A 27,751-nucleotide genomic window follows, 5' to 3' on the forward strand; every position below is an offset into this window, starting at 1 on the left:
AGTTGGAATATCTTGACAAATTACCTGCTTATTTTACATTTATTAATAATAATGACATACATGCCAGAACAAGGTTCTCAGGTTTGTCCCTCTCCACATTTACCCCTGGTGGGGGACGATTTGTTAGCATACTGACCTCAAAGTTGTACAATGAGAGGCTGTCTGTACTGATATATTAGCAAGAATATAACTTGTTTTATTAGCATTTCATCCTGAAGATACAACTTGCTGAGAAATAGAACTTGCATATATAACTTCAAGGAATGAAAGCTTATCAGCAGGGTAGTGGGAGTGGGGAGCCTATCAAGAACAGAAACAAGTCTGGGACTGTAAGGCAGCCAGAAATAAACAGTAAGAAATGTTTGCATGATCCTCTGGACAGTAAGTGTACACCTGACGAACTTCCAGGAAATTGAGGTCCTTTCTGGAGATGTTTTTCATCATATGGGTATCCAGGCAGAGTCTCACTTACTTATATAGTGCTTTACAGTCCCTGAAGCACATTCACACATTTCTCTCCTCTGACCATTATGATAACCCCATAGCATAGGAAGAACAGGGATGATTCCACCATATACAGATGGGAAAAGCGAACCCAAACAACTTATCCAAAATGAAGTAATTACTAAGTAGCAGCAGAATCAATATTAAGCTGAAGTCACCTCTTTCAAACTGTGCTAATTTCACTCTTCCATAGTCTCTCGGATTTTGAGAGTTTAGTTATTTGATTGACTTAAATTGTAAGTTAGTAGAAAAGGCAGATCTAAGATTCTCTTTTGCTTATCCTTTGAAAAATAACTATTTAAGGAATGATTTAGTGCTTTTGATTACATCACTCTTTTCAAGATCAGAAACACAAAACCAAATCAAAATCCCCAACTTAAAATGAAAACCTCCACAGAGCATCATACTATTTACTGTTTTCCCCAGATTGTGACTCTGATCATAATTTTTCAAAACAGCTGGCCTGGACTCATCAAAATTGCATCACTAAAGACTACAAAAGGAGTGACTACTTTGGATTAATGGAGACAAAGATATATGGCATCTTAAATGCCATGTATGTCTGTACCCTGGATCAGGTAGGAAAAAAAACATTGTTGGGACAATTGCAGAAATTTGAATAGGGACTTTACATTTGATATTATTGTAGTGAGGTAAAATTTCCTGAGAGTGATGATGGAAAGTAGGAGAATGCCCTTAAAAGCTAGATGCTGAAGTATATCGAGGTGAAGCTTCATGATGTCTACAAATTACTTACAAATGGTTCAGTGAAAATTATATAAATATGTCCATGTATACAGACACACACAAGTGTGTGTGTGTGTGTGTGTGTGTGTGTATGTGCATGTGTGTGTGCATGGAGAGAGAGAAAGCAAATGTGGCAAAAAGGTAGCACATGAGTCCAGGTAAAGGATGATATATGGATATTCTTTGTATTATTCTTTCAACTTTTCTGTTGGTCTGAAATCTCAACACAAGGAGTATGGCAAAAATAGAAACATAACCACAATAAGTTTTTTTTTAATAAACTGTTAAATTGATTTGTTTTATAGTAATTTTGTATAAATTATCAATAATACTTGGAAATTTGATGAAGATGCTACATAGTGTTGGATTTCTGTACAAATGGGCAAAACTTACTTTATGCGTTAGGATAGTCTTACTTTATATTGTTATTTATAGCATGAATATTAAGCTTTTACTTTAGTAGTAAAAAATAAATAAGAATATGAGAAGAGGAATGAGAGAAAAAAGAAAAAGAAGGAAAAGCATATTTCTGTGTTTTCATTTATTAGTTCTATATCTAGGTAAATTTCAGCCATTTTTCAAGAATCATCTCCAATACCACTTACTACAAAAGGCCATAAATAAAGGCCCGTATCTTCCTGCCTTTCCCTCTTTCTTTCTTCCCTTGGGATACTCTGTCATCTCATGATATAGTCCCTATGACATTGGGCATAAATTGAAGTGGTTAAAAATTCTATTTCCAGCTACTGTTGCTGAGGAAACTTTGAATGATATAACCAGACATTTCTGGCTAAATTCTGGCGGTATTAGATTACACCTCTTCTTCTAGCAATCCCACAGCATCTTTCACCTCCGTTCACATGCCTGGAAGTTTTTGTTTTGTAACTGAAAAATGAAAAAAAAAAAAAAAGAAAGGTCCAGAAAAAAAATAGGGAGAATGGGTAGAAGGCTCTGTTATTTATTCCCTCTTCAGCCCTCTGGTCAGAGCTTGATAAGTATGAAGTCTCAAAATCCATAAGTTTTCAGAACTCTTCAATAAAAAAACACATTTGAGTCTCTAGGAACAAGAAGGGATAAGCTGAGGAGGTGACTGGCACAGAAGGGGAAGAAGGACCTCCCTTGTACCTCTGAATGGAATCTAGAACCCCGTTGGCATCATGAAAAAGAAAGAGAGGGAACATCGAGAAACAGAACTGTGACCTGAACACTGGCATTGGCATAACTGATGAGGCTTTTCCGAGTAACTTTACAGGTCAAGGACAGGGACTAATGGAAATCAGAGCAAAAAAGAAAGAAGAGGAAAGACGTGACTACATGACTGCAGCTAACAGAGGGATCTGTGGGCACATGTAAGGGGCTCCTTTGGGGCCTCCTCTGCAGAGGTCCTGCTTTCATTTGGGTGTAGGCTAGCTATAGAACAAACCTTTGTGTGACAGTGATGTCTCGCCGCAAGAACCAGGATCCCGCACAATGGCTGGGTTTTATTTTTAACTCAAGTTCCCAATGGGAATTTGCTTTTCCCACTGACATAAGTCCTCCTATCACCAGAGAATTAAGAGAACAATGAACCTGCTGGGAAAATGTCTCCATCTGAGAGCAGAAACACACAGAAAGTTCTAAAAAGGTGGGGAGGCCAGAGAGCTGCAGCCTGCACAGAATTATCATTAACAAATTTAGCAAGCAGTCACTATTTAGCAGAATCTATTAAAAGGAAGAATATCCTCCAACATCACTGATAAAGCCTCCTTAAATAAAGACGGTACTTAGAGCAGTTGCAAAGTCAAAAAGAAACGACCTCCTGGGGTTACAAAGAAAGGTCTCAAAGCACGAGGCTGACATCCCAGAAATGACAGAAACATGGAACACACCAGAACAAAACCCAAAAGCTAGAAAAGGAACTCTTCCTTGAAAAGCATTACAACATGTGACCTAGGGGTTAAGAAAAGAGCCTCGACAACCAGCCTGCCTGGCTTTGAATTCTCGCTGTGCCATCGATCATCTGTGTAGCCTCAGAGAAAATATTTACGCTTTCAGTGCCTCAGTCTTCCCCTCTGAACAATGGATATAAAAATAGACTCTGCCTCATGGTTTGTTGTGAGGATTAAATTAGTTAATTTTTCTAAACAGTGCCTGTTCAGAAATAAGTGATAGCTCTTATTAAATATTGTTGGTGACAATAACCAGGCATTGAATATTTTCAAACATCACCTCTTTCTGGGAGAGCGGGGCAGACTTAAATAATCTTGGCAGAACCTATTAAATGTCTACAGTGTGTGGCAATACATGGAAACTACCATGGAGAAGGGGAATGCTATGACAGTTTCTGGTGATCCCCTTCTCTAACAATGTCCAGACCTCCATTTAGACCTTTGCAAGCTTGGGATGTACCTGAGGCAAAGGTCACATGCATTTTGGTGCTAATGAGTTAGGCTCTGTCTCATTTGCCCTTCCTTATTTTCTACCGTATTTGACTTCACTTTCAGTACATAAATTAAGTAGACCTAATATCCCAATCTTCAGGAAAGACTGAAAATTAGCAGAGTGAGATTTTGAATATTTGCTAAGTAGAATTAGATACATGCTGATTGAGTTTAATAAAAGGTGAGATATCCTACTGTTCCAGTTATCTCTAGCTGCACAGCAAACCAAAAAAACAAAACAAAACAAAAACCTAGTGGTGTAGAATAACAACAATCAGTTGTTAGTATTATCTTCCACAGTTCTGAATATGGGCTCCGCAAAGTAGTTTTCCATCATGTGGTGACTGTCATATAGTGGTGAGGCTGAATTCATCTAGATGACTTTCTCACTCACCTGTTTGGTGACTGATGCTGGCGGTTGCTGTAACTTCAGCTGGAACCATCTATCTGAACACCTACACATGGCCCCTCCCACCATGGAGGCTGGATCCCAAGAGCAAGTCTCAAGAGACTGAGAACCAGGTGGACACTATATTTTTTTTTTTGGTCTAGCCCCAGAAGTTAGTTACTTTCCTCTCATTTTACAAAATCCAACCCCTTTTAGATTAAGGAAAATAGACTCCATAAGATCACTGCAGGAAACTTTTAAACGGATGGAATTTTAATGCAGCAACAATAACATGGGAAAATAAAGAACTACCAAGACATCTAAGAAAAACAGGAAATTTGGGATCTTTAGAAAAATAAAAGGGTTTACACAATGTGTGTGTATGTGTGCACTCGTGCACACAACTATCAGTGGCGTTATGCATAAACTCAGGCTGATTATTGTAATCACTCTACAGCTTCATGAAAGAGCACATTTTGGCCAGATTATCCTTCCTTTACTCTGTATTAAGTGAGAAAGGATGAATTAAGCCAAGGCAAATAAAGTTTTGAAGAATATATCATTTCTGTAAATGGAAAATATATATGCTTCTGGAACTTCTGGAAGACAGTGACAGGAGAAGCATCAAGAAACCCTTGTAAAGTTTTAATGAAATTGAATCAATTTTCCAAGCAAGAGCAAGAAGGAAAAAAATAGGAAAATGCCAAACTTTGATAGGAATATATATATAATCCTGCTAATTTAAGGAAAACATTTATGAATCAGTTCTTTTCTGACTGAAATAAGTCATTGGTCTACTGGGTGTGGGGAGGGTGGTCTGGAGAACTTATTCAATAGCATACCTAGAAGCTGGCCCCAGAACTTGCTAAAAACTTGATATGTAGGTACTCTGTTAGGTTTGTCACATAACAGCCCAGCTCCAGGTCTGGGAGACAGCAGCCAGGGCAAGTATGATGAAGTTAATATAAATTCTCAAAAACTAACTGTCTTCCTCAAACAATTAGAATAGAATGCTTTGTATTCAAACACCTACGTGGGCCTTTAAAAAAATGTAGCAATGCAAGAGAAATGCAGCCAAGTGCTGAGAAGAAAACCCTTCCCACCCAAATATGCTGACGTTTAGGAAAGGCAGAAAATACCTGCTTTAGATACAAACAAGACTAAAAATAGTTACTGTAATAAATAAGAGGAGAACAAAGCAATAAGAAGACAGTGAAACTAAATTGCAATAACAGAAGTAAAATCAGTGTTGAAAGCAGTAAATAACCTGAGATTCTGAACATCAAAAGGAGACTGAAGAGGCTAAAATGAATGATGAATGAGTACATTCAGAAGGCAGATGATATTAGTACAGATTGAGAAAGATGAGAGTTGATCTATAAGTAACAAGTATTCTTCCCAGAAAGGAAGCAATGATGAAAATCTAATAGAGAAAACTCCCAATTTGAGAAAAAACCCTCAAATTGGAAATTGAGAGGACTCACAGTATTTGAGAAAAATAACTGAATAGAGATTAACTCCAACATATGATCTAATGAAAATTTACATTTTGAGAATGAAGAATACATCCTGAAATCTTTCATCCATAATAAAAGAAAAAGACACTATATTTTCACTTCAGTAATAAAATGATACCAAAGAAAATGCTCCCATGAAGTTTAGAGAAAAAATAGTCATGCTACACAGATTACATACCCAGCCAAGGTGATAATTTCAGATGTGAATAAAAAGACAATTTCAGATATGCTACCCAGGTTATTTATTTTATTTAAAATGGCTTATGCATTTTTATCAAAGTAAGAAGAACTGAACTTAGAAGTCACTGAAGATTGGGAAGTTTTAATAGCAAAAAGATGGTAGTAAGCATTAAAAACAAATATAGATAAATTATATGGAAAAGTTAAAATTATACACTAAAAACTGAAGCTCATAAATAGTATCATGCCTATAATAAAGTATGTAAAATTTTAATAACTATTAAAATTAATTATGTAAAAAATTAATGTGATCTGTGTCCCAAGATTAAATAGTAATCTGAAATTAAAATATAGCACTACATTCCTAACATTTCATTAAGTAGAATACAAACTAACATTTTAATAATTAGGTTACTATAGATTTATGATAATTTAGACCAAGTGTTTATCTTCCAAACCACAAAAGAAATAAAAGTAGATAAAGCATTTTCTAGCCAGAGAAGTACTAAGTACTAAGTAAATTTTAAATGAAAACAATAAAATAATCATAATATAAATTGACAAAAATAAGACACTGTCTGGATAAGTCAGGTTGGCTTTAAAACAGCATACAATAACTTGCTATAAACAGAGGGACACTCAGAACAGAACGATACAGAAAGGCTTTGAATTAACAGATGAATAAATTTGTCCGAGCAAACATGAACATATAGTAATCAAGGTAGAATTAAAAGCAATAAAGCTTAAACCAGGATAAAAGTGCTGTTTTATATTGATAAAGTCAGTTGAGCTTTTAATCAAGGGGAAATAAACAGAAATACAGCAGAATTTTAAGATACTACCAGCTCATGAGAAGTCATACAAGTAAAATATATGTAATATTAGGATATTTAAATAATGGAGTAATATCAAGTTGTTTACCTTACAGAGAATACTCTTTTTTGAATATTTGGAAATACTCTTGTATCATCTACAAATAATAATTATATAAGATACCATAAAATATATTTAAAAATGTATCCTCAGATAATTTATTTGACAAATTCTCATATCACATTTAATAAAGATGGAGGTTAGTAATGTATAAAAAAAATATCAAAGAAGAAAGAATTTTTTTTAAGCACTGAACACTCATGAGTAATATCTAGGAGATAATGCAAGAACATTATTTAGAAAATAATCAAAAGGAGTATTACATTACAAACCAGTGTTATTGTTGACTATAGTAACAAACAAATGTATGTCCTCAAATATTTTATTATAAAAATAAAGAAATTACAAAAAGGACAGTCAACCTGAGAAAATATGAAAAAGGAAGTAATAAAAGATAAAAAGAGAAATAAATTAATCCAGGAACTGAGGGGAGAACTAACATAATAAAGTTATAGTAAAACTAACGTGAAAGAAAACCAGGAGTTAATAAAAATCTGAATATAAAAGGAGAAGAAATGAAGAGTACAAAGGATGATTTTAAATGTATAAGCAAATACTAATATAAAAATCTGTCATAAAAGAGATAGAAGAATCTCCTATGGAATAAGTACATATGGAAAATATAAAACAAAATAAATATTCACAATATCCAGGGACTATATTAGTTAATATTCAAACATCCATATGAAGTGAATCAGGAAAATAATATATAGGCTAATAAGAAAAAAATCATACTTATGTAAATGAAAAAAATCCATTCATAAGAGTCAAGATCCATGCCTAATAATAGTACTATTAAAAATTGGGATAGAAGGGTATTTTTCTCAATATCAAACATCTTTATTCAAAACAAATAATTAACATTATATATGATTTAACAATAGCGTTATTCCTAATATAGAAAGAAACAGAGCAGATATGTTCTCTCTCTATCATTTATAAGTAATATTGCTTTGATGATCTGATTAACAGGGCTTGATGCAAAATTGAAAAGCATAAATTATTGAAAGGAAGAAATACAGTTATATGTAATCATCTGCATATGGTTGACTGCATCTCTAGAAAACCCAAAGGAAGTAACTAAAATCTATTATAATTAAATAACTAGGCAAGGTGACAGGACAGGGCTTTCCAAATTTAAAAAAATCTCCAATACATTTCTGCTTTAAATCTTCTCCTTTAAACATGGCCTGCACATTTAAATATGCATAAATATGGGGAGGCTATGATATATTGCTGCTTGGGGCCCATACAAAATTTAGGAAACTCTATTAGTTTCCTAGAGCTGCCATAACAAATTACCATAAACTTGGTGACTTAACACAACAGAAATGTATTCTCTCCCAGTTCTGGGGGCTAGAAGTCTGAAGCAGGAACATGCTCGCTGGCAAGTCTCTAGGGAAGAAACTTTCCTTCCTCCTCTAGCTTCTGGTGGTTGCCAGTCATCCCTGGCATTCATTGGCTTTTAGCTGCATCACTCCAATTTCTGCCTTCATCTTCACACGGCTTTCCTCCCTCTTTGTGTATCTATATCTCTGTACCTCTCCTTATAAGGGTCCCAGTCATTTGGGTTTAAGGCCCATCCCAATCCAGTATGATCTCATCTCAGCTTGATTACATCTGCAAAGACCCTATTTCCATATAAGGTCACATTCACAGGTTTTGGGTGAATACAAATTTGGGGGAACAATATTCAAGCCAGTACAGAAAGCATCACTAGGTGGTAGTCAAAAAGGAATAAATTTCCAGTTATAAGACAAAATAATTCCTGGGGATGTAATATACAGTATGGTGAGTATAGTTAACAATATTGTATTGCATATTTGCAAGTTGCTGAGAGTAGATCTTAAAAGTTCTCATCATAAGAAAAAAAATTTTTGCAACTGTGTGGTAATAGATGTTAACTAAACTTATTGTGGTAGTTATTTCACAATATATACATATATCAAATCATTAATTTGTACACCTAAAACTAATACAATGTCAATCATATCTCAATTAAAAAGAAGAAAACGTCCCTAGTCTGTTTCAATTCCACCTATTTTCATGTATATCAATCAAATCTCTTGGCTTTGAAACTTGCTCTCAGTTTCTATGTAAGCTCAACTTTCCATAAAGGTCACTTGTGTTTATATTATTTACAATAGCCTGGACTTTGACTATCTAGATGGAAGTCCCCACATTTGTATATCAGGGCAAGAAAAATACAACTTTAAGAAAGAGACAACTGTCTTACTTTTTTTTTTTTGTTTGTTTGTTTTTTTTTACTAGTGGGTCTTAACCTTCACTGTGCATCAGAACTACCTGGTGAAATTTTAAGAACACAGTTGCCTGGGTTCTCACTCTGCCCTCTCAGACTCTGATTCCATCAGATGGAAGTGGGGTCTAAGCATTTTCAAGAGCTCCCCACCCCATATGATTCTAATGTACAGGTGAGGTTGAAAGCCACTACCTTATACCTTTAACTGTGCCTCCAGTACACAATGAACAGAATGATCATTTAGAAGATGTGGTCAATGTAGATTCATAACAGTCTCAGAATACATAAACTTAGTCCATATAATTAGCATATAAAAATACATTTAATGAGTATATAAAAAGTACTAATAATTATCCTTTGTTATATACATATATAGTATACATTATAACATATACATTATATATGTAGTATATAAAATGTATAAACACATATACACATATATATTAGATTGATGGCCTCAAATTGCTGATCATCTGTTCTCAATGGAAGTTCACTATAACTAAGATACTAAATAATCAGCTAAGGTTATAGGGTAGCATTTAACCAATCGTTGATCTGTGACACACTATATGGATTGCTGGTATTGAGGAAAGGTGGAAATCAATGGTGGCTTCAGTCCTAGGGAAGGTGTTTAGCATTAAGATGGACTGTAAGAGGGTAGGGAAGGCAAAACATAGTCATATTAATATGGCTAAATAGTCAAATCTTTTATTTGCAGAACAAAAAATTAAGTATTTATAGCTAAAAACATTGATAAAATAGGAAAGAGTCCCGGCCCTCTAGGAACTCAGTTTAGTGAAGGAAGCAATCATGTAAAAAAAAACAAAAATTAAAATGCAATGTATTATATAAAAGTAACATTCAGAATATACTAAAATTTAAAATGTGCATACTCTCCAAACTAGAAAACCCATTTAGGGAACTCTAATGAAGTACAGTTCTACATAAGGATATTTGTACAAGAATATTTATGTGCACATTATTAACAGGGAGGGGAGGGAGGAAAAGAAAAGAAAAGAGAAAAACATATATCTCCACTAGTAAAAGGCAGATTGAGTAAATTATGGAGCATTCATCTACAGAAAGAATGAGTAATATTCATGAAAATCAAGTTGTAACATAAAGCATATTACATGACCATATTTTGTTAAAAAATAAGAAATATTTTCTTAACTTATTTATATTAGCACAAAGACAGAATAGTTCAAAGCTAGTTGTATTGTGTATACTGCATTACCTTTTTTCAAGTATATATATATATTTTTCGCTTTTGACAAAAAATGTATTACTTCTGTAATTTAAATATTTAATACATTTAAATAAAAACACACTGTGATAGAAACGTATTCTTACTGAGGTACATACTATGAAAGCAATTATATTTTATGTGGTAATATACGTCTATTTTAAATTGATTGGGACTGTTGTATAGATACCAATAGAATCATAAACTATTTTTATATCCATATCAGCTGAGATAGAGAGGAGATAATAAAAATATAAAACACCATTTTCAAGGGAATTTGCATATGAGAGGAGATGGAAACTAGATTCAACATACTTTATTTTGTAAATCGGTGATTTTCACCCAAGATTGAAATCATATGGGTCTCATTGTTCTTTCTTCCAAAATATAATGTTTTACCTGTCCATCTTTTTCATCATGACTAAACCATTCAATTTACTGTTGGTGTGTGCGATCAAAGTGCACTGATAGTCAAACACGTGAGTGATTTATAAAAAGCCATCAGAGATTTATACACATATTCTAAGAATGGCCCTTGTTCCAGAAGCTTCAGCCCCTTCTCAGTCCTGAGAGGCAGCAGTGAGCCAAAGAGATTCACCAGAGAGCCTTAAGCTGAGAAAGAAGCAGGAAGAAAAACCTCCAATAATTGCTCCATGACACAGTTAATTATTTTTTCAGAGGTTTTGCCCCTCAATGAATGCTTAAGTGCATGACAATTAGTATCTCACCAGCATCCTTCAAGGCATGGCCATGTTATGATAGAATTTCAGTAACAAAAGAGTCCACTGTTCAGATTCGATGGAGAAGTCAAAAGTTTTACAGACAAGCAAAAGCTAAGAGAATTCAGCACCACCAAACCAGCATTACAACAAATCCTAAATGAACTTCTCTAGGTGAAAAAGAAAAGGCCACATCTAGAATCAAGAAAGTTATGAATGGGAAAGCTCACTGGTAAAGGCAAACATAAAGTAAAGGTAGGAAATATTCCACACACAAATATGATATCAAAACTATCAATCTTGAAAAGAAGAGAATAATAATGCAGGAAATGCATTTGAAATTAAGAGATCAGAAACTTAAAACAATCTTGTACAGATATAGACTGCTACATCAAAACCTCATGGGAACCACAAACCAAAATCTGTAATAGATACACACACACAAAAGAAAAAGCAATCCAAACACATCACTAAAGATAGACATCAAATCACAAGAGAAGAGAACAAAAGAGGAAGGGAAGAAAAAAGACCTACAAAACAAATCCAAAACAATTAACAAAATGGCAATAAGAATATTCATATCGATAATTACCTTAAATGTAAATGGATTAAATACTCCAACCAAAGGGCATAGACTGGCTGAATGGATACAAAAACAAGCCCCATATATATGCTGTCTACAAGAGACCCACTGCAGACCTAGGGACACATACAGACTGAAAGTGAGGGGATGGAAAAAGGTATTCCATGCAAATGGGAATCAAAAGAAAGCTGGAGTGGCAATACTCACATCAGACAAAATAGACTTTAAAATAAAGAATGTTACAAGAGACAAAGAAGGACACTACATAATGATCAAGGGATCAATCTAAGAAGAAGATATAACAATTGTAAATATCTATGCACCCAACATAGGAGCACCTCAATATATAAGGCAAATGCTAACAGCCATAAAAGGAGAAATTGACAGTAACATGATAATAGTGGGGAACTTTAACACCCCACTTTCATCAACAGACCAATCATCCAGACAGAAAATTAATAAGGAAACAGGCCTTAAATGAAACATTAGACCAAATGGACTTAATTGATATTTTTTTGCATAAATAAAATTTTATTAGAACACAGCCACATCCCTCCGTTTGTGTTGTCTGTGTCTGATCTCTGCTACAACAGGCTGACCCCAAAGCTGGAAATAATATTTATAGAACATTCCATCTGAAAGCAGCAGAATACACTTTCTTCTCAAGTGCACATGGAACATTCTGTAGGATAGATCACATCTTGGGTCACAAATCAAGCCTCAGTAAATTTAAGAAAATTGAAATCATATCAAGCATCTTTTCCAACCACAATGGTGTGAGATTAGAAACCAATTACAAGAAAAAAAACTGTAAAAAACACAAACACGTGGAGACTAAACAATGTGTTACTAAACAACCAATGGATCACTGAAGAAATCAAAGACCAAATCAAAAAATACCTAGGGACAAATGACAACAAAAACACGATGGTCCAAAACCTATGGGATACAGAAAAAGCAGTTCTAAGAGGAACGTTTATAGCAATACAACCTTATCTCAGGAAACAAGAAAAATCTCACATAAACAACGTAACCTTATACCTAAGGCAACTAGAGAAAGAGGAACAAAGAAAACCCAAAGTTAGTAGAAGGAAAGAAATCATAAAGATCAGAGCAGAAATAAATGAAATACAGATGAAGAAAACAATAGCAAAGATCAATGAAACTAAAAGCTGGTTCTTTGAGAAGATAAACAAAATTGACAAACATTTAGCCAGACTCATCAAGAAAAAAAGGGAGAGGACTCAAATCAATAAAATTAGACATGAAAAAGGAGAAGTTACAACGGACACGACAGAAATACAAAGGATCATAAGAGACTTCTACAAACAACTACATGCCAATAAAATGGACAACCTAGAAGAAATGGACAATTTCCTAGAAAGGTACAATCTCCCAAGACTGAACTGGGAAGAAATAGAAAATATGAACAGTCCAATCACAAGTACTGAAATTGAAACTGTGATTTAAAAACTCCCAACAAACAGAAGTCCAGGACCAGATGGCTTTACAGGCAAATGCAATTAAACCTTTAGAGAAGAGCTAACACCTATCCTTCTGAAACTCTTCCAAAAAACGGCAGGGGAAGAAACACTACTCTCAAGCTCATTCTATGAGGCCACCATCACCCTGATACCAAAACCAGAAAAAGATACCACAGAAAAAGAAAATTACAGGCCAATATCACTGATAAACATAGACACAAAAATCCTCAACAAAATACTCAGCAAACTGAATCCAACAATACATTAAAAAGGATCATACAGTATGATCAAGTGGGATTTATCCCAGGGATGCAAGGATTCTTCAATATCCGCAAACCAATCAGTGTGATACGCCACATTAACAAACTGAAGAATAAAAACCATATGATTATCTCAATAGGTGCAGAAAATGCTTCTGACAAAATTCAACACCCATTTATGATAAAAACTCTCTAGAAAGTGGGCATAGAGGGAACATACCTCAACATAATAAAGGTCATATATGACAAACATACAGCTAACATCATACTCAACAAGGAAAAGCTGAAAGTACTAAAATACTTTCAGTATTTCCTCTAAGATCAGGAACAAGACAAGGATGTCCACTCTTGCCACTTTTATTCTATAAATGTAGTTTTGGAAGTTCTAGCCACAGCAATCAGAGAAGGAAAAGAAATAAAACGAATCCAAATTGGAAAAGAAGTAAAACTGTCACTGTTTGCAGATGACATGATACTATACATAGAAAACCCTAAAGATGCCACCAGAAAACCACTAGAGCTAATCAATGAATTTGATAAAGTTGTAGGATACAGAATTAATGCACAGAAATCTCTTGCATTCCTATACACTAACAGTGAAAGATCAGAAAGAGAAATTAAGGAAACAATCCCATTTACCATTGCAATAAAAAGAATAAAATACCTAGGAATAAACCTAACTAAGGAGGCCAAAAAACTGTCCTCTGAAAACTATAAGACACTGATGAAAGAAATCAAAGAAGACATAAACAGGTGGAAAGATATACCATGTCCTTGGATTGGAAAACTCAATATTGTCAAAATGACTATACTACCCAAGGCAATCTACAGATTCAATGAAATCTCTACCAAATTACCAATGGCATTTTCCACAGAACTAGAACAAAAAAAATTTTTTAATTGTTATGGAGAAACAAAAAACTCCGAATAGCCAAAACAATTTTGAGAAAGAAAAATGGAGCTGGAGGAATTAGGCTCCCTGACTTCAGACTATACTACAAAGCTACAGTAATCAAGACAGTATGGTACTGGCACAAAAACAAAAATATAGATCAATGGAACAGGACAGAAAGCCCAAAGATAAACCCACGCACCTATGGTCACCTAATCTATGACAAAGGAGGCAAGAATATACAATGGAGAAAAGACAGTCTCTTCAATAAGTGGTGCTGGGAAAGCTGGACAGCTACATGTAAAAGAATGAAATTAGAACATTCTTTAACACCATACACAAAAATAAACTCAAAATGGATCAAAAACCTAAATGTAAGGCTGCACACTATGAAACTCTGAGAGGAAAACATAGGCAGAACACTCTTTGACATAAATTGCAGCAATATCTTTTTTGATTCACCTCCTAGAGAAATGAAAATAAAAACAAAAATAAACAAATGGGACCTAATTATACTCAAAAACTTCTGCAAAGGAAACCATAAACAAAACGAAAAGACAACCCACAGAATGGGAGAAAATATTTGTAAACAAAGTGACTGACAAGGGTTTACTCTCCAAAATATACAAATAGCTCATGCAGCTCTATGTCAAAAAACCCAAGCAACCCAATCAAAAAATGGGCAGAAGATCCAAACAGACATTTCTCCAAAAAGTACATATAACTGACCTAAAAGCACATGAACAGATGCTCAGCATCACTAATTATCAGAGAAATGCAAGTCAAAACTACAATGAAGTATCAACTCACACTGGTCAGAATGGCCATCATCAAAAAGTCCACAAATAATAAACGCTGGAGAGGGTGTGGAGAACAGGGGACCCTCCTACACTGTTGGTGGGAATGTAAATTGGAAAAACTACTATGGAGAACAGTATGGAGGTTCCTTAAAAAACTAAAAATAGAACTACCATATGATCCAGCAATCCCACTCCTGGGCATATATCCAGAGAAAACCATAATCTGAAAAGATACATGCACCCCAATGTTCATTGCAGCACTATTTACAATAGCCAAGACGAGGAAGCAACCTAACTGTCCATTGACAGAAGAATGGATAAAGAAGATATGGTACATACATACAATGGAATATTACTCAGCCATAAAAAAGAATGAAATAATGCCATTTGCAGCAACAGGGATGGACCTAGAGATTATCATACTAAATGAAGTAAGTCAGACAGAGAAAGAAAAATATGATATCACTCAAATGTGGAATCTAATTTAAAAAATGATACAAATGAACTTATTTACAAACAGAAACAGACTTACAGATATTGAAAACAAACCTATGGTTACTAAAGAGGAAACATGGAGGGGGAGGGATAAATCAGGATCTTGGGATGAACACACACACACTACTATATATATAAGATAGATATCCAACAAGGACATACTGTTTAGCAGGGGTCCCCAACCCCCGGGCCGTGGACCGGTACTGGGCCACAGCCTGTTAGGAACAGGGCCGCACAGCAGGAGGTGAGCAGGAGGCGAGCGACCGAAGCTTCACCTGCCGCTCCCCATCGCTCCCATTACCACCTGAACCATCCCCTCCACCCTCTGTCCATGGAACAATTGTCTTCCACGAAACCGGTCCCTGGTATCAAACAGGTTGGGGACCACTGCTGTATAGCACAGGGAACTCTACTCAACATTCTGTGATAACCTATAAGAGAAAAGAATCTAAAAAAGAATGAATATATGTATAACTGAATCACTTTACTGTACATCTGAAACTAACACAACATTGTAAATCAACTATACTCTAATAAAATTAAATTAAAAAAAAGAATCCATTGTTGCTTCGATTAAACAGCTTTATATTTCATAAAACTTTGGAAGCTGGTCATTTAGTGTTAAATTTCTAACATCAATTCTTTATTAATATGGGAAATATAAGTTAATCAATATAAAATTATTTCCCATGCATTATCATAATAATCATACAATTTTAAATGGAAATACATGAACAGAACAGTTCCAAGTTTTTGGACTTTCACAGGTTGATTTCTGTTGTTTATTGTTGTTTATATCTCTGTTGCATGCTTCCTACTGGATCAGTTCTTAAAAATCAGAAGTCAGTTAGAAGTCCTGAAATTAGAACTAAGTTATATGAACATGTATTACTACAAGGTAGTCGCCTTCTGAGAAATTCCAGCCAGTAAGCGGAACAGAATATTTCCAGGGAAATGAGAAACTTGCATAAATACGGGTTTGGCTTTCAAGTTGAAAGTAACACCAATTTCATGCGTTTAGTTTTTGTTCTCCAAGATCATGAACTTATGGTAAAACCAAGGACTAGTTTTAGAGCAACACTGAGCCTATATATGAATTTGGGTGAAAACTGTGCAAAGGTGGAGGTGGGTGGTTTCTGCTGAATTACGCCGTGTTTGCAAGATGGGATAAAAATCCCTATTTTGGAACCCATTTCAACAGGTTTGCATCCATGAGGGTTAAATCAAATTTAAAAATCTGCTCAAATTCACTTCGGGTGAGGCTGTCAGATTTCACACAGTTTTCACTGCCAATGGCAAGCATATCTCAGAGCAGACCATAAAGTTAGTATTTTTCAGAGTTGAAGCTTACTCTTAAAAGAAATTTAACGTTGGAACAAAAAATCAAACACCAATGTCCAAAACCAGACCAAATATATGTTTCACATATAGAATACATTGATTAATTATAATCGAAGGCAATAAAATAACAAAAGTTTATATTGCTTTTTCTAGTAATACTGAGGAACAGCCCAGGACTTTCCAAGTATATTTATCATGTTATGAATCACACAACAATGTTATGAAATAGCTATGATTCTATCTTATAGTTAAAACCAAAAAAATCATCAGTCAAAGGGTACAAAATTTCAGTTATACAAAATGAATAAGTCCTGGAAACCTACTATACAGCACAGCGCCTATGCTTAATAGTACTGTATTGAATACTTAAACATTTGCTACGAGGGTAGATCTTATGTTAAACGTTATCACAAAAATATTCGTAATAGGAGGAAATTTTTGGACACAATGGACATATTTATGGCATAGATTGTGATGATGGTTTCATGGGTATATACTTATCTCCAAACTCATCAAGTTGTATACATTAAATATATACAGTTTTTTGAATGTCATTCATGTCCCAATAAAACAGTTAAAAAATAAAATAAAGCAGGAAAACCTCAGGTACCTTCATAAGAAATACAGCAAAGCTGGGTTGTAAAACATGGAACCACAACTTGAGATCCTGTTTCTTTTAACTTTTAACTTTTTATAAGTCTATGATTCTACTCCTTTTACTAAAAGAAACAGAATTATGAAAACACCAGCCCAGGCCAAGTATACATGCTTTTGATCCACTTTAAATGAGGTAGCCTCTGGATGGGACACAGAGCCAATAGATAAGAAGAGACTGAACATTAAAAATTCAGTTAAAATATTGCATAAAAAGTTAGGAGCAAATACCCACAGGGAGGGACTGTTCAGAAGAGAAAAATTCAGTTTTGGAAGAGATGGGCTATACTGCTTTGTGTAAAATTTGATGGTTTTCTTAAATTAAATATATGGCCCTCTCAGATTAAAAGAAAAAATTAAAAGAATAGAATAGGTTAAGGCCACATTCAAATAAAAATCCAAGTTATTATCTTATATCTATTTTTATTTAAAATTAATATGCCAACCTCCCCCCATAAAGCAAAAAGTAAATGTGTGTAATGTTCCATTTTTCCACATGATAAAATTGCATTGCATTATGTCACCAACTGGATATTGCTTTACTGAGAAGTAATCTGGAGCTTAAAAAGAAAAATTAGACTTTAAAGGTCTTAACATTTGCAGATATACTGCTTAATTGCTCAGTTAAATTAAATCTTTGAAATCCAATATTTTTTAAGGTTTAAGAAAAATAAAATAGATGCCTATTAACAAAATTCCCACATAGATTTAACCACTAATGTTTACTAATCAGGAATAGAAAATCTCTTGAAATAATAGACTTGTAAGCTTTCATCTCAGAGGAGACATATGAACACTTAAAATGGAATGATCTTTCAGATGAGAAAGATTATGGTAACATTTTTTCCCCAATTCCCTTATAAATGAATCCAATACATTACTCATAGTACATTTTAATGGAAACGCATTCCAGAAAAAGTACATAATATTGCTTTTCTGCAAATACTGTAGAATATATAAAACTTAACATTCTTATTGTCCATTTGGGTCAATTCTAGTTTTACAAATAAAATATGAGCTCTTCATAAAAATGAGAAAAATAATGGAAGAGTGAAAATAACTTATGCAATAAACTGAAGTTGAAAAATGAGAAGGACTAAAACAGTATTTACTCCCCTGTTATTTAATATAATGTTAAAGTATATAAGTTTCTTTGGAAAATGCATGTGGAATCATTTCATTTAAGGTGGAAGTGATCACGGTTATTTGTCTAGGGACTTCTGCATGAAGAGACAGGAGTCAGCAGAGCGGTATTCAAATATTTGAGAAACTGCCTGTGCAAGAGGAATTAGGCATTTCACAGAGCTCTAAGAAAATGGTATTCAAACTTTAATGTACGTAAGGATACTCATAAAGATTAAAGTTCCTATTTCTGGATTCTATACCTGGAGAATCTGTTTCCAAAGATAAAAAGAATTCCCAGGAATTCTCATTTTCCAAAGTACCAGAAATGATTGTGATGAATATGGTTGATAAATTATATTCTAGAAAATCAGTGGATAGAAGCTGTAGGATTACTTCCATATATGAAAGACAAAACATTAACTAATCTGCTACCCATCAGAAATAAAACTAGCCAACAAAACATTTTTTTTCTCTCAAGATTAAGACCTTATCCATCTGGTCACCTGTCTTCTCAATTAATAGAATCTTCAATGGTTCCCAGAAAGTTGAGACCTGGTAAAACATACATCCTATCACTCATATTTTCCAAACTCTAAAGTTTTAAAGCACTTTTGAACCAGCCTTTTCTGGCTGGGAATTTACCGTCTTTTGCGCTTGAATTCTCCCTTGCATTTACTTTACCATTCTCAGTACAATGTTTTGCGGGGTTTTTTTTGCTACTTTTTAAGGCCTATTGGTGTGAAGGAAATTTCCTATTTTATCATGTACTGAGAGAGAAGGTAAATCATAGGTCTCCTTTCACAGTTTGCTTGAGAACTAACCCCAGAGATCCATTCATAAGATCATGGACATTCATCCCTAACCATCTTTCATAAACTGCCCTTGAGCTCCATGTGTTAATGGTCCAATAGTCCATTCTCAGTCATCATCCTACTTTACCAGCAGCAGTGTTCGACATAGTTGGTCATACATTCTTCCTTGAAACACCTTTTTCACCTGACTTCTAGAACACCCATTGCCCTGTTTTTTAAATTGAATTATAATTGACATACAATATTGCATTATTTTCAGGTGTACAACATAGTGATTCAATATTTTTATACATTATGAAATGATCACCATGATAAGTCCTGTTACCATCTGTCACCATACAAAGTTGTTACAATATTACTGAATATATTCTTATGCTGTACATTACATCCCATGACATTTATTTTAAAGCTGGAAGCTTGTTCCTCTTAATCCCCTGCTCCTATTTTGTCCATCCCTCTACCCCCTCCCTCTGGCAACCACCAGTTTGTTCTCTGTATCTATGAGTCTGTTTCTGTTTTGTTTGTTTTTAGATTCCACACATAAGTGATATCATATATTATTTGTCTTTGCCCATTGCCCTGGTTTTACTACAACCTGAACGGCTCCTACTTTCTAGTCTCCCCTGGGGATTCTTTCTCATTTTTTCACACTGCAATGGCTCAGTGCTCTGTCCTTAAGACTTAACTGTTCTCCACATACACCCCTCCCTTGTTGATCACTTGCAGATATTCATCAGCAAAAACTGAATGCTTAATTTGCAAAATATATACACAATTCAAACACTTCTTACCATGTTCACTGCTATCAGCCTTGTCTGGGATCTATCATCTGAATTACTGCAGTAGCCTTCTTACTGGTATTGCTGATTTTACCAGTCACTCCCCTACAGTCCATTCTCAGCAAAGCAGGCAGAGATGAGACCATTTTAAAAGACATGTCAGATCATTTCACTCCTCTGCTCAAAACTGTACTCAACTGAAGGACCAAGATTTTACTATGGCCTACAAGGCTCCAATGATCTAGCTTTTCATGAGCTCCTTGACCTCCTCTCCCACTGCTTTCTAACTCACTCGCTCCAATCCAGCCACACTGACCTCCCTGCTGTCTGTCGTCACAAACACTCACACCACAGACCACTCGCATTTGCTCCGACCTCTGCCTGGAGCATTCTTGCAACGGAGATGCACGTGGCTTACTCCCTCACTTCCTCTAGGTTTTTGTTCAGGTGTCACCTTCTCCATGTGGCCTGTCCTAGCCACCCTAGTCATAACTGCATTCTCCCCTCCTCTGGTTCATTTTCTCTCCATGTTAGTCATCACAATCTGCACAGCCTCCACCAAGTATTTTATTAACTGTTGTATTGCACATCACCCCAAACTAGAATGCAAGTTTCATAAGGGCAGAAATTCCTGCCTGTTTTGGTCCCTACAATATCCTCAGCAACTAGGAGCTCAATAAATATTTGCTGAATAAGGAATATGGAAAACACTGAATTCTGAATTGGTAAAAATCATGGATTAAAATATTTCTACATATCTCTCCAAACTGTGGGACAACTGTGTTTGGTGACGGATTATTGTGGATCAGTTAGTTTTGTGTGTCATAGTAAAGGCTATTTAAGGACATAAGGAATGAGACTATTTTACCTTTAAGACCTTTCCACAGTTACCATTTGTACCATCTATGAACACTCATCCTCCCAAACAAACACATGTTGTCAGACACTACTAATCACCCACCTCCCACTCCTATTACCATGCCATTGTCCCCTTCTTCTGTAGTAGTAGGTGTTTTAGCTGAACATAATCTCTTAGCTAAAGACCCCAGGCCACAGTTCCCAATCTCCTCTCCATTTTGATGTAACCCATGTGACTAAAGTCTTGAAAACAGGATATGGGTGTGCGTGTGTTAGTTAAAAGTAGCCCTTAAATGGGATGGACATACCTGTACATTTCTCTTTCCCATGTTTCACTGGCTGGAGTAAAGATGTGAGGCAAGCCATCTTATCCGTCAACTATTGGCCGAAGATAACGCCTTAGGAGAGCATAGCTGGAAGATGGGAGGACTTAGCCTTGCCAACTCCATTAAGCCACTAAATATGTTACCCTGAACTGTTACAAGAGAGGTAGATGAAATAAATAAACTCTCTCTTGTTTAAGCCAATGTTTTTATTAGAGCAGCCTAGACAAAATTCTAAATAATATATAGCGTCTTCATAGATAAAATAATCCTTAAAACTCTAAAAGAAATAAAAATCCCAATAATAAAGGCAGGGACATTGTGACAGTGGTTCATTGGCTTATTTAAAGGTGAAGGGTAGAAATCAATGTCTACTAGAATTAGAAACCAAAAGTGTAAACGTGCCTTGAATTAACTATTTACTAAATGTAAGCCACCGTGCTGGCATTGTATGCACATTAAAATTTAATCTTTACAATAACCTCCAAAGGTAGGTGTTTATTATGTGCATTTTACAAGTGAAACTGATAGGGCTCAGCATGTTCAGATTTTTTGAAGCAGCACTGCAAGTAAGTGCTAAAGCTAAGAGCCCAATTCTAAGAGCATACCTCAAAATGTACCTTCCCATTCTCTTTTCTCTAGTTTGACAGTTCTGTTCTCTCCCTCCAGAGGTCACTGAGAATTTAAAATTGAAGTAGTTGATTAAACACTTGACAAATATATCTCTACTCTTCCTGCTCCAAAATGGAGTTCTGCAGAAGTAATATGATTCAAAACCCTGAGCGGTGGATGGAATAACTATCAACTTGAGGCCTAATATTCAACTTGGACTTGGATTTCCAGAGTAAGATATTCAACCAGTCTGGACCTGAACTTGTTGGTCTAGTTCCTGCTGTAAGATAATTCTAATTACTGAGTCTGCCTGAATGAGCTACAAAAGCATTGGCATTAAGTGGAATTTGGTTACCCCAGACAGAATTCCCATTCATTTGAGCAGTCTGGAGTAAAAAGCAAAATCTGAATCCAAAAAACACATACATAGTTCAGATTCAATAAGTCTACAGATGTGGTTACAAAGTGGATTTAAAATTTTAATGTCTTCTTTTCCTGGCTAGGAGGAAGGGAAGTTACTAAAGAAGTTTAACAAAGAAAAATAAACTTAGAGTTTCCAGGCACATATATACACACAGACACACACACTCATCATATATATACACACACATGCATAACCTAAGAATTCTATGCACCTAAGTAAACTATGATCACCCAGGCTTAAATGCACTCTGACCGAAAACCAGTGTATCACGCGCTCAGAGGCCTTCAGATTTCAGAGACAACTTGACTACTCAGGACACGTATCTCTTGAATCTGGATGGCTTCCACATTGGCAAGAGCTCAGTCTCAGTCTGCTAAGAGTACTAATAAAGTCCATAAGACTTGACTTTTTATATAGCCGTACCAGCCAACACCTTCGCTTGACATCCAACTTAGAGTAGAGCCTGTGGCCTGAACACTTGGCTGTATAAAAAGAAAGAATACTTTTCTCTCTCAACTTTCTTATTCATCATTATGGCCCCTGTGTCATGGCAAGCATCCAGGCCACATTAAAAAATTGTTGTGCCTGGTTCTTCCTCCCATCTCTCCTCTCCTTTCTCTCCACTTTTCTTCCAAAGTCTGTTAGCATTCTCGATGTCTGTTAGAATTCTCAAAGGTTTTTCATTTCCTCTAGATCACAGTAAACCAAGGAAACATTTGGGGGACAATCTGATGGGATAATCATACAAGAATAGTGAACACAATTTCCTTCCCTTGCTGTAAATGATTAGATTATTTGCAACCTCTTCCAAAACCACTTATATATTTATCCAAAGAGTTTAGAAAGTGCAACCTACTGCTTCACTTCTAGCCAATGCTGTGTCTCTGTTCTTTCTATACTGGGCCATCTTCAAGGTACTCATGGTCATCTGTTAGATGTATAGCAGACAAAATTGTAATAAATTATTTTCTAATTCATTGTGTCAGCTATTATACGTGTTTAGAGCAACCAAAATTTGCTAGAGGAAATTATAAAGATTCTCTGAAAATTGAAAAAGTGTACAAAAAGGTTTCCAGAGTCATTTTCTCTTTCAGGATTTTGTTTCATCTTGCTTTTTATATGCATGTGTGTAGAAAGCGAGAAACAACTCTGCGTGTACCATTAGAAATATTGCCAAAAATGAAAAAAGGTTATAGAGGATGTACAAAATGAATGAAACATTTAATGAGCACTTTCCTCTCATCTCTCAACTTAATACAAGGGTCTTGAGAAATTTAGTACATGTGGCTGGATAGGAGTCTTCCTTTAAAAAAAAATGTACACTTGTGGGAAATGTCAAGACATATCTTAAGAATTCAGGTATGTTACTATAGAGATTCAGTATAGTACACTGGAAAGAGTATCCTGTGTAAGAGTTAAAAAGATAATATATACGAAGTGCCTCGTAGATGGTATACCTTACACAGCATCTATTATTTTTTAATTCTTTTTTAATTGAATAATTGACATACAATATTATATGAATTCAGGTGTACAACATAGTGATTCAATACTTATACACATTACAAAATGATCACCACAATAAGCCTAGTTACCTTCTGTCACCATCTATTATACTAGCTCTCTTATTTTTTAAAAGAAGGTACAATCTATTTAGACCTCTGTATTATTTAGCTATAGCTGAGTAATCACCCCCAAACTTAGTGACTTAAAATACCAATCATTTCTTATTTTTCATGAGTCTATGGGCTAGCTGTGCTGTTCTGCTGACCTAAGCTGGGCGCAGCTAATTTCAGCTGGGCTTGTTCATGCATCAGTACTCAGCTCATAGGTTAACTGAAGGCTTAATGCTCTAAGATGGCCTAAGAGACATGACTGAACTCTGCTCCGCCATGGTGGTCTTTCTCATGGCAAAGCAAGGGTTGGAGAGAGTGAGTAGAAACTTGCAAGGCCTCTTGGGGCCTCAATTCAGAACTGGCATGCCACCATTTCCACCACATGCTTTAGCCTAAGGAACTGATAAGGCTGGTCTAGACTCGAGGGACGTGGAAATAGACCTCACTTTTGTATGGAAGAGCTGCAAAATTAAACTCCAAATGGCGTAGATACAGCAAAGTGTGGACTATTGGGGTCATTTTTGCAATCAATCTACCAATGCATCTCTAACATCAGACACCAAAAATTGTAATAAAGTTTGTGAAACTTCCATATGCTATTTTACACAGATTGGTTTTTTTTTAACCAAATGTCAAGATTCCTCAAGCTTGAGAGCTCTAGATAGAAGTCAAAGCAACTTTGCAGTTCAAGTCCATTAAGTTTGCTTTCTTAAACCTGGTCTTTTTTTTTAAGGAAAAAAAAATGTTTCTGAAAATGTATCACTATAATTTAGCCTTCATATATAATTTACTACATACTTTTTTTTTTTGATGAAAATTCTTTGAAGAGTTTCCTTTGTTGGGCTTGGGGGTAGTTATTACCTATACTGGAGCTACTGGCTGCCTAAATGTATCTGACAAACCAAAAATGTGTAGGTTAGAGATGAAACTTTAGAACTTGAACAGGAAGTTCAAAGCATGGCATGGTCTTTTACATGGAAATATGTATGTTATCTTTTATATAACCCTTTACATTCTATTAATCTTATCTTTTAAGTGGATGCCCGTAAGTCCCCAGTGTCTGGACCCACAAAAGGATATAAGAGCAAAGAAAAGTAGATATCCTACAGTTCACTTTATCATGCAAGGAAGACTGAGTCAAGGGACTTCAGAATTCTTCAGGACCATCTGAACTAAATTTATTTCTTTTGGCTTCAAATTACTGAGGCAAGGCCACTACATATGGCTGAGTGCAGTCACCTTGCATTGAAGTCTTTCACAACATCTGCCTCTTCAATGTTCACCATATCAGTAAGGAAGGAATGAAAATCCATATTTTCAACCTCAGGTCTTCTCGGCAGTTGTAAATCTCAAGTGTGATGGCTGTTTCTAGATGTCTGCAGGTTTCTATAGGCAAAGAACTTGACAAGGCAGTGTCACCCTCTGAGCCAGCCAAGGAAGCACATTCTCAGCACTAGAAATCCCACACAATGGTCTTCTGATCTCTTTTCCCAAAATGTCAGTCAAGCAAAAGAGATCTGAGTGTTTCAGCAACATCCATAACACTGATTGTAGGGCCTTGAAACAGGAGATGTATCTCTTTATAAAAAAAAAAATACACTGAATGAATGCATTCATAAGACCGAATCTGTACGTATGCCACATTTTGAATGAAATAATTCTTATCAAATTATTCAAGGCATTTCGTGGGATTCAAAGAGTGAAACTTCTACCCAAAGATCAGTGAAGCATATCAAGACATGACCTATAAGAAGTCAGTATACTTCTGTGAAGTAGAGAAGAACTGTTTATTTTGTTCCTTCATTGACAAGATGATGATTTATGGCCCCAGTTCTCACATCATCAGCAACTTTCATGGAAGGAGAGGAGGCCTATTGCGGGATTGCTGGCCGTATTACTTTTATTACAATGTATCCTGATGTAGAAAAGTCGTAAATCACAATGGTGAGTGAAGCTCTTTTTTTTCACCCAAGTCATGAAGTATAAAAGCTGCCAAGCTCTTTAGGTACTACACACTCACAAAATACCAAGAGTTTTACCCAGACAAAATTTTGCTTGGCAAAGAAACTTTACACCATTTCAAGACCTCTGAATATTCCCAGTGAGATGCACAGAAATAGGAATTCTTCCTTAACGACATTAGCATGCACATAGCAGATGAAAACCAGAAGCTGGCTTCACTCAGAGACAAGAACAATCTCTTTCTGTTGTTGCCAATTCTTCTACGACCTTCCTCTAAGTTATAAAAGAAATGTCACTAACTCTGGAGTTGATGACACTGGATGAGCAAGGCACTGCTTCCCATTTTTCTCTTGTTCCTGGTTACAAATCATCCACTGCTTCACCAAGTTCCTTCAGATTGTGGCTTCCTTTATTAAGGGATGCTCTGAGCCACATTCAGAATAAAGTTTTACTGTTGCAACACACATGATTCTTTTTTTCAAATTTCATGCATATCAAGTTGAAAATTCTTCTCCCAGGGAAGATAGGCATATGCCAGCGTATATTCAAGGTGGTAAGTTGTCACGTACATTCAAGTTCATTGGCTTCTTTTTCCCATTGTCAAGAACCTTACCATCTGTGAGTGGTGCCTCACAGCAGTGCTTCTGTGATATAATGTGTGGCTTTCCTTCCCATTTCTCTTTTTAACACTTTCTAGTTAAGTGGACCAAATGCAAAGGAAGACAGATGTCCCCAAGCGTAAAGCAGGATATGTTTTATTTAATTCCTATAAATGGAAGTCTATTGTACACATTGTCACATCATAACATGATGATTACAACTATCCAAATTATAGAGTAGCTTCTCCTACCATACTACCATCGTGTGTGTGAAAAGTTGCTTCCATAGCATGATTTGATACCAAAGTAATTTCTTTCAAAAAAAAATAATTGCCACTGAAACAATAAAAATATCAAAGGAAAAATATGGATAATTGAATGTGGCTTGTGGACCACTAATTAAAAGCCTCTGTTCTAAGACAGGCCTTGTATTCTTTCATTATCTGATATTTTAAAACTTTCTGAAGCAAAAAGGGCTTAAATTCTCATTTTAACTTGTTCCCCCCTCTGTATTCAGGGGCACGGAATGCACCCTCTATAAACCATGGGGAAATGAATAATCCTTTTATTTTAACCTGGCTTGCATCCACATACAGGAAACTCTCCAGTCTTGTAATAACTAAGGCACACTGTTAGCTCGGTCTCCCCAGAACACTGCTCGATACTAATAATTGATAATCATGATAATGACTATGTGGTTCACAAAATTTATAAAAGGTCGGCGAATCATCAAAAAAATTTGAATTATGCACAATGTATTCTTAGCTTGGAAACCTTTGTGATTCTAAATACTTCTGGCACTTCCTACCAGCTAATGCCTCAAGCAGCCAGTGGTGCCTAACCCTTTCTGCTCCAAGGAGCTCTTCTAGGAGAAAGCATCTAGTACGTACTAGCTTTTTTTTCAGATACCCTGCAGATAAGTGTTCTGCAAACATTTTGACCATGACACCCAGTAAGGAATACATATTATTTATGTATCTATAACACACACGTGCATATGTGTATAACTGAACTACACTGGCCACAAAACCCTTCTTATTATTAAATGTAATACTCTTAACGTTTTCTAGTAAATGCTAATCTATCACATTATGGTATATCTATTTCATAATGTAAATGACACTAAATTTATTTCAACAACCAAGAATGGGCTACAACCTATAGTTCAGATGATACCAGCCCAACCCCGAAAGAATGTGTTTTTTTCCCCTGCAAGAT

At 35.4% G+C, this 27,751-nt stretch overlaps 1 protein-coding gene across 1 annotated transcript in view; it reads right to left on the bottom strand.

Annotated features, from left to right (window-relative positions):
• Positions 1-21,014: 21,014 nt before the first annotated feature.
• LOC309664964 (uncharacterized protein) overlaps positions 21,015-27,751 on the bottom strand; it is a gene marked incomplete at both ends in the record, with an annotated part of 52,346 nt that continues 45,609 nt past the window's right edge. The window contains one exon of the mRNA XM_082471140.1: positions 21,015-25,358. Within this exon, the coding sequence (XP_082327266.1) occupies positions 25,341-25,358 (18 nt within the window). The remainder of the gene's footprint in view (positions 25,359-27,751) is intronic.

Source organism: Balaenoptera physalus, assembly GCF_965194825.1.
Source record: "Balaenoptera physalus genome assembly, chromosome: 7".
NCBI lineage: Eukaryota > Metazoa > Chordata > Mammalia > Artiodactyla > Balaenopteridae > Balaenoptera > Balaenoptera physalus.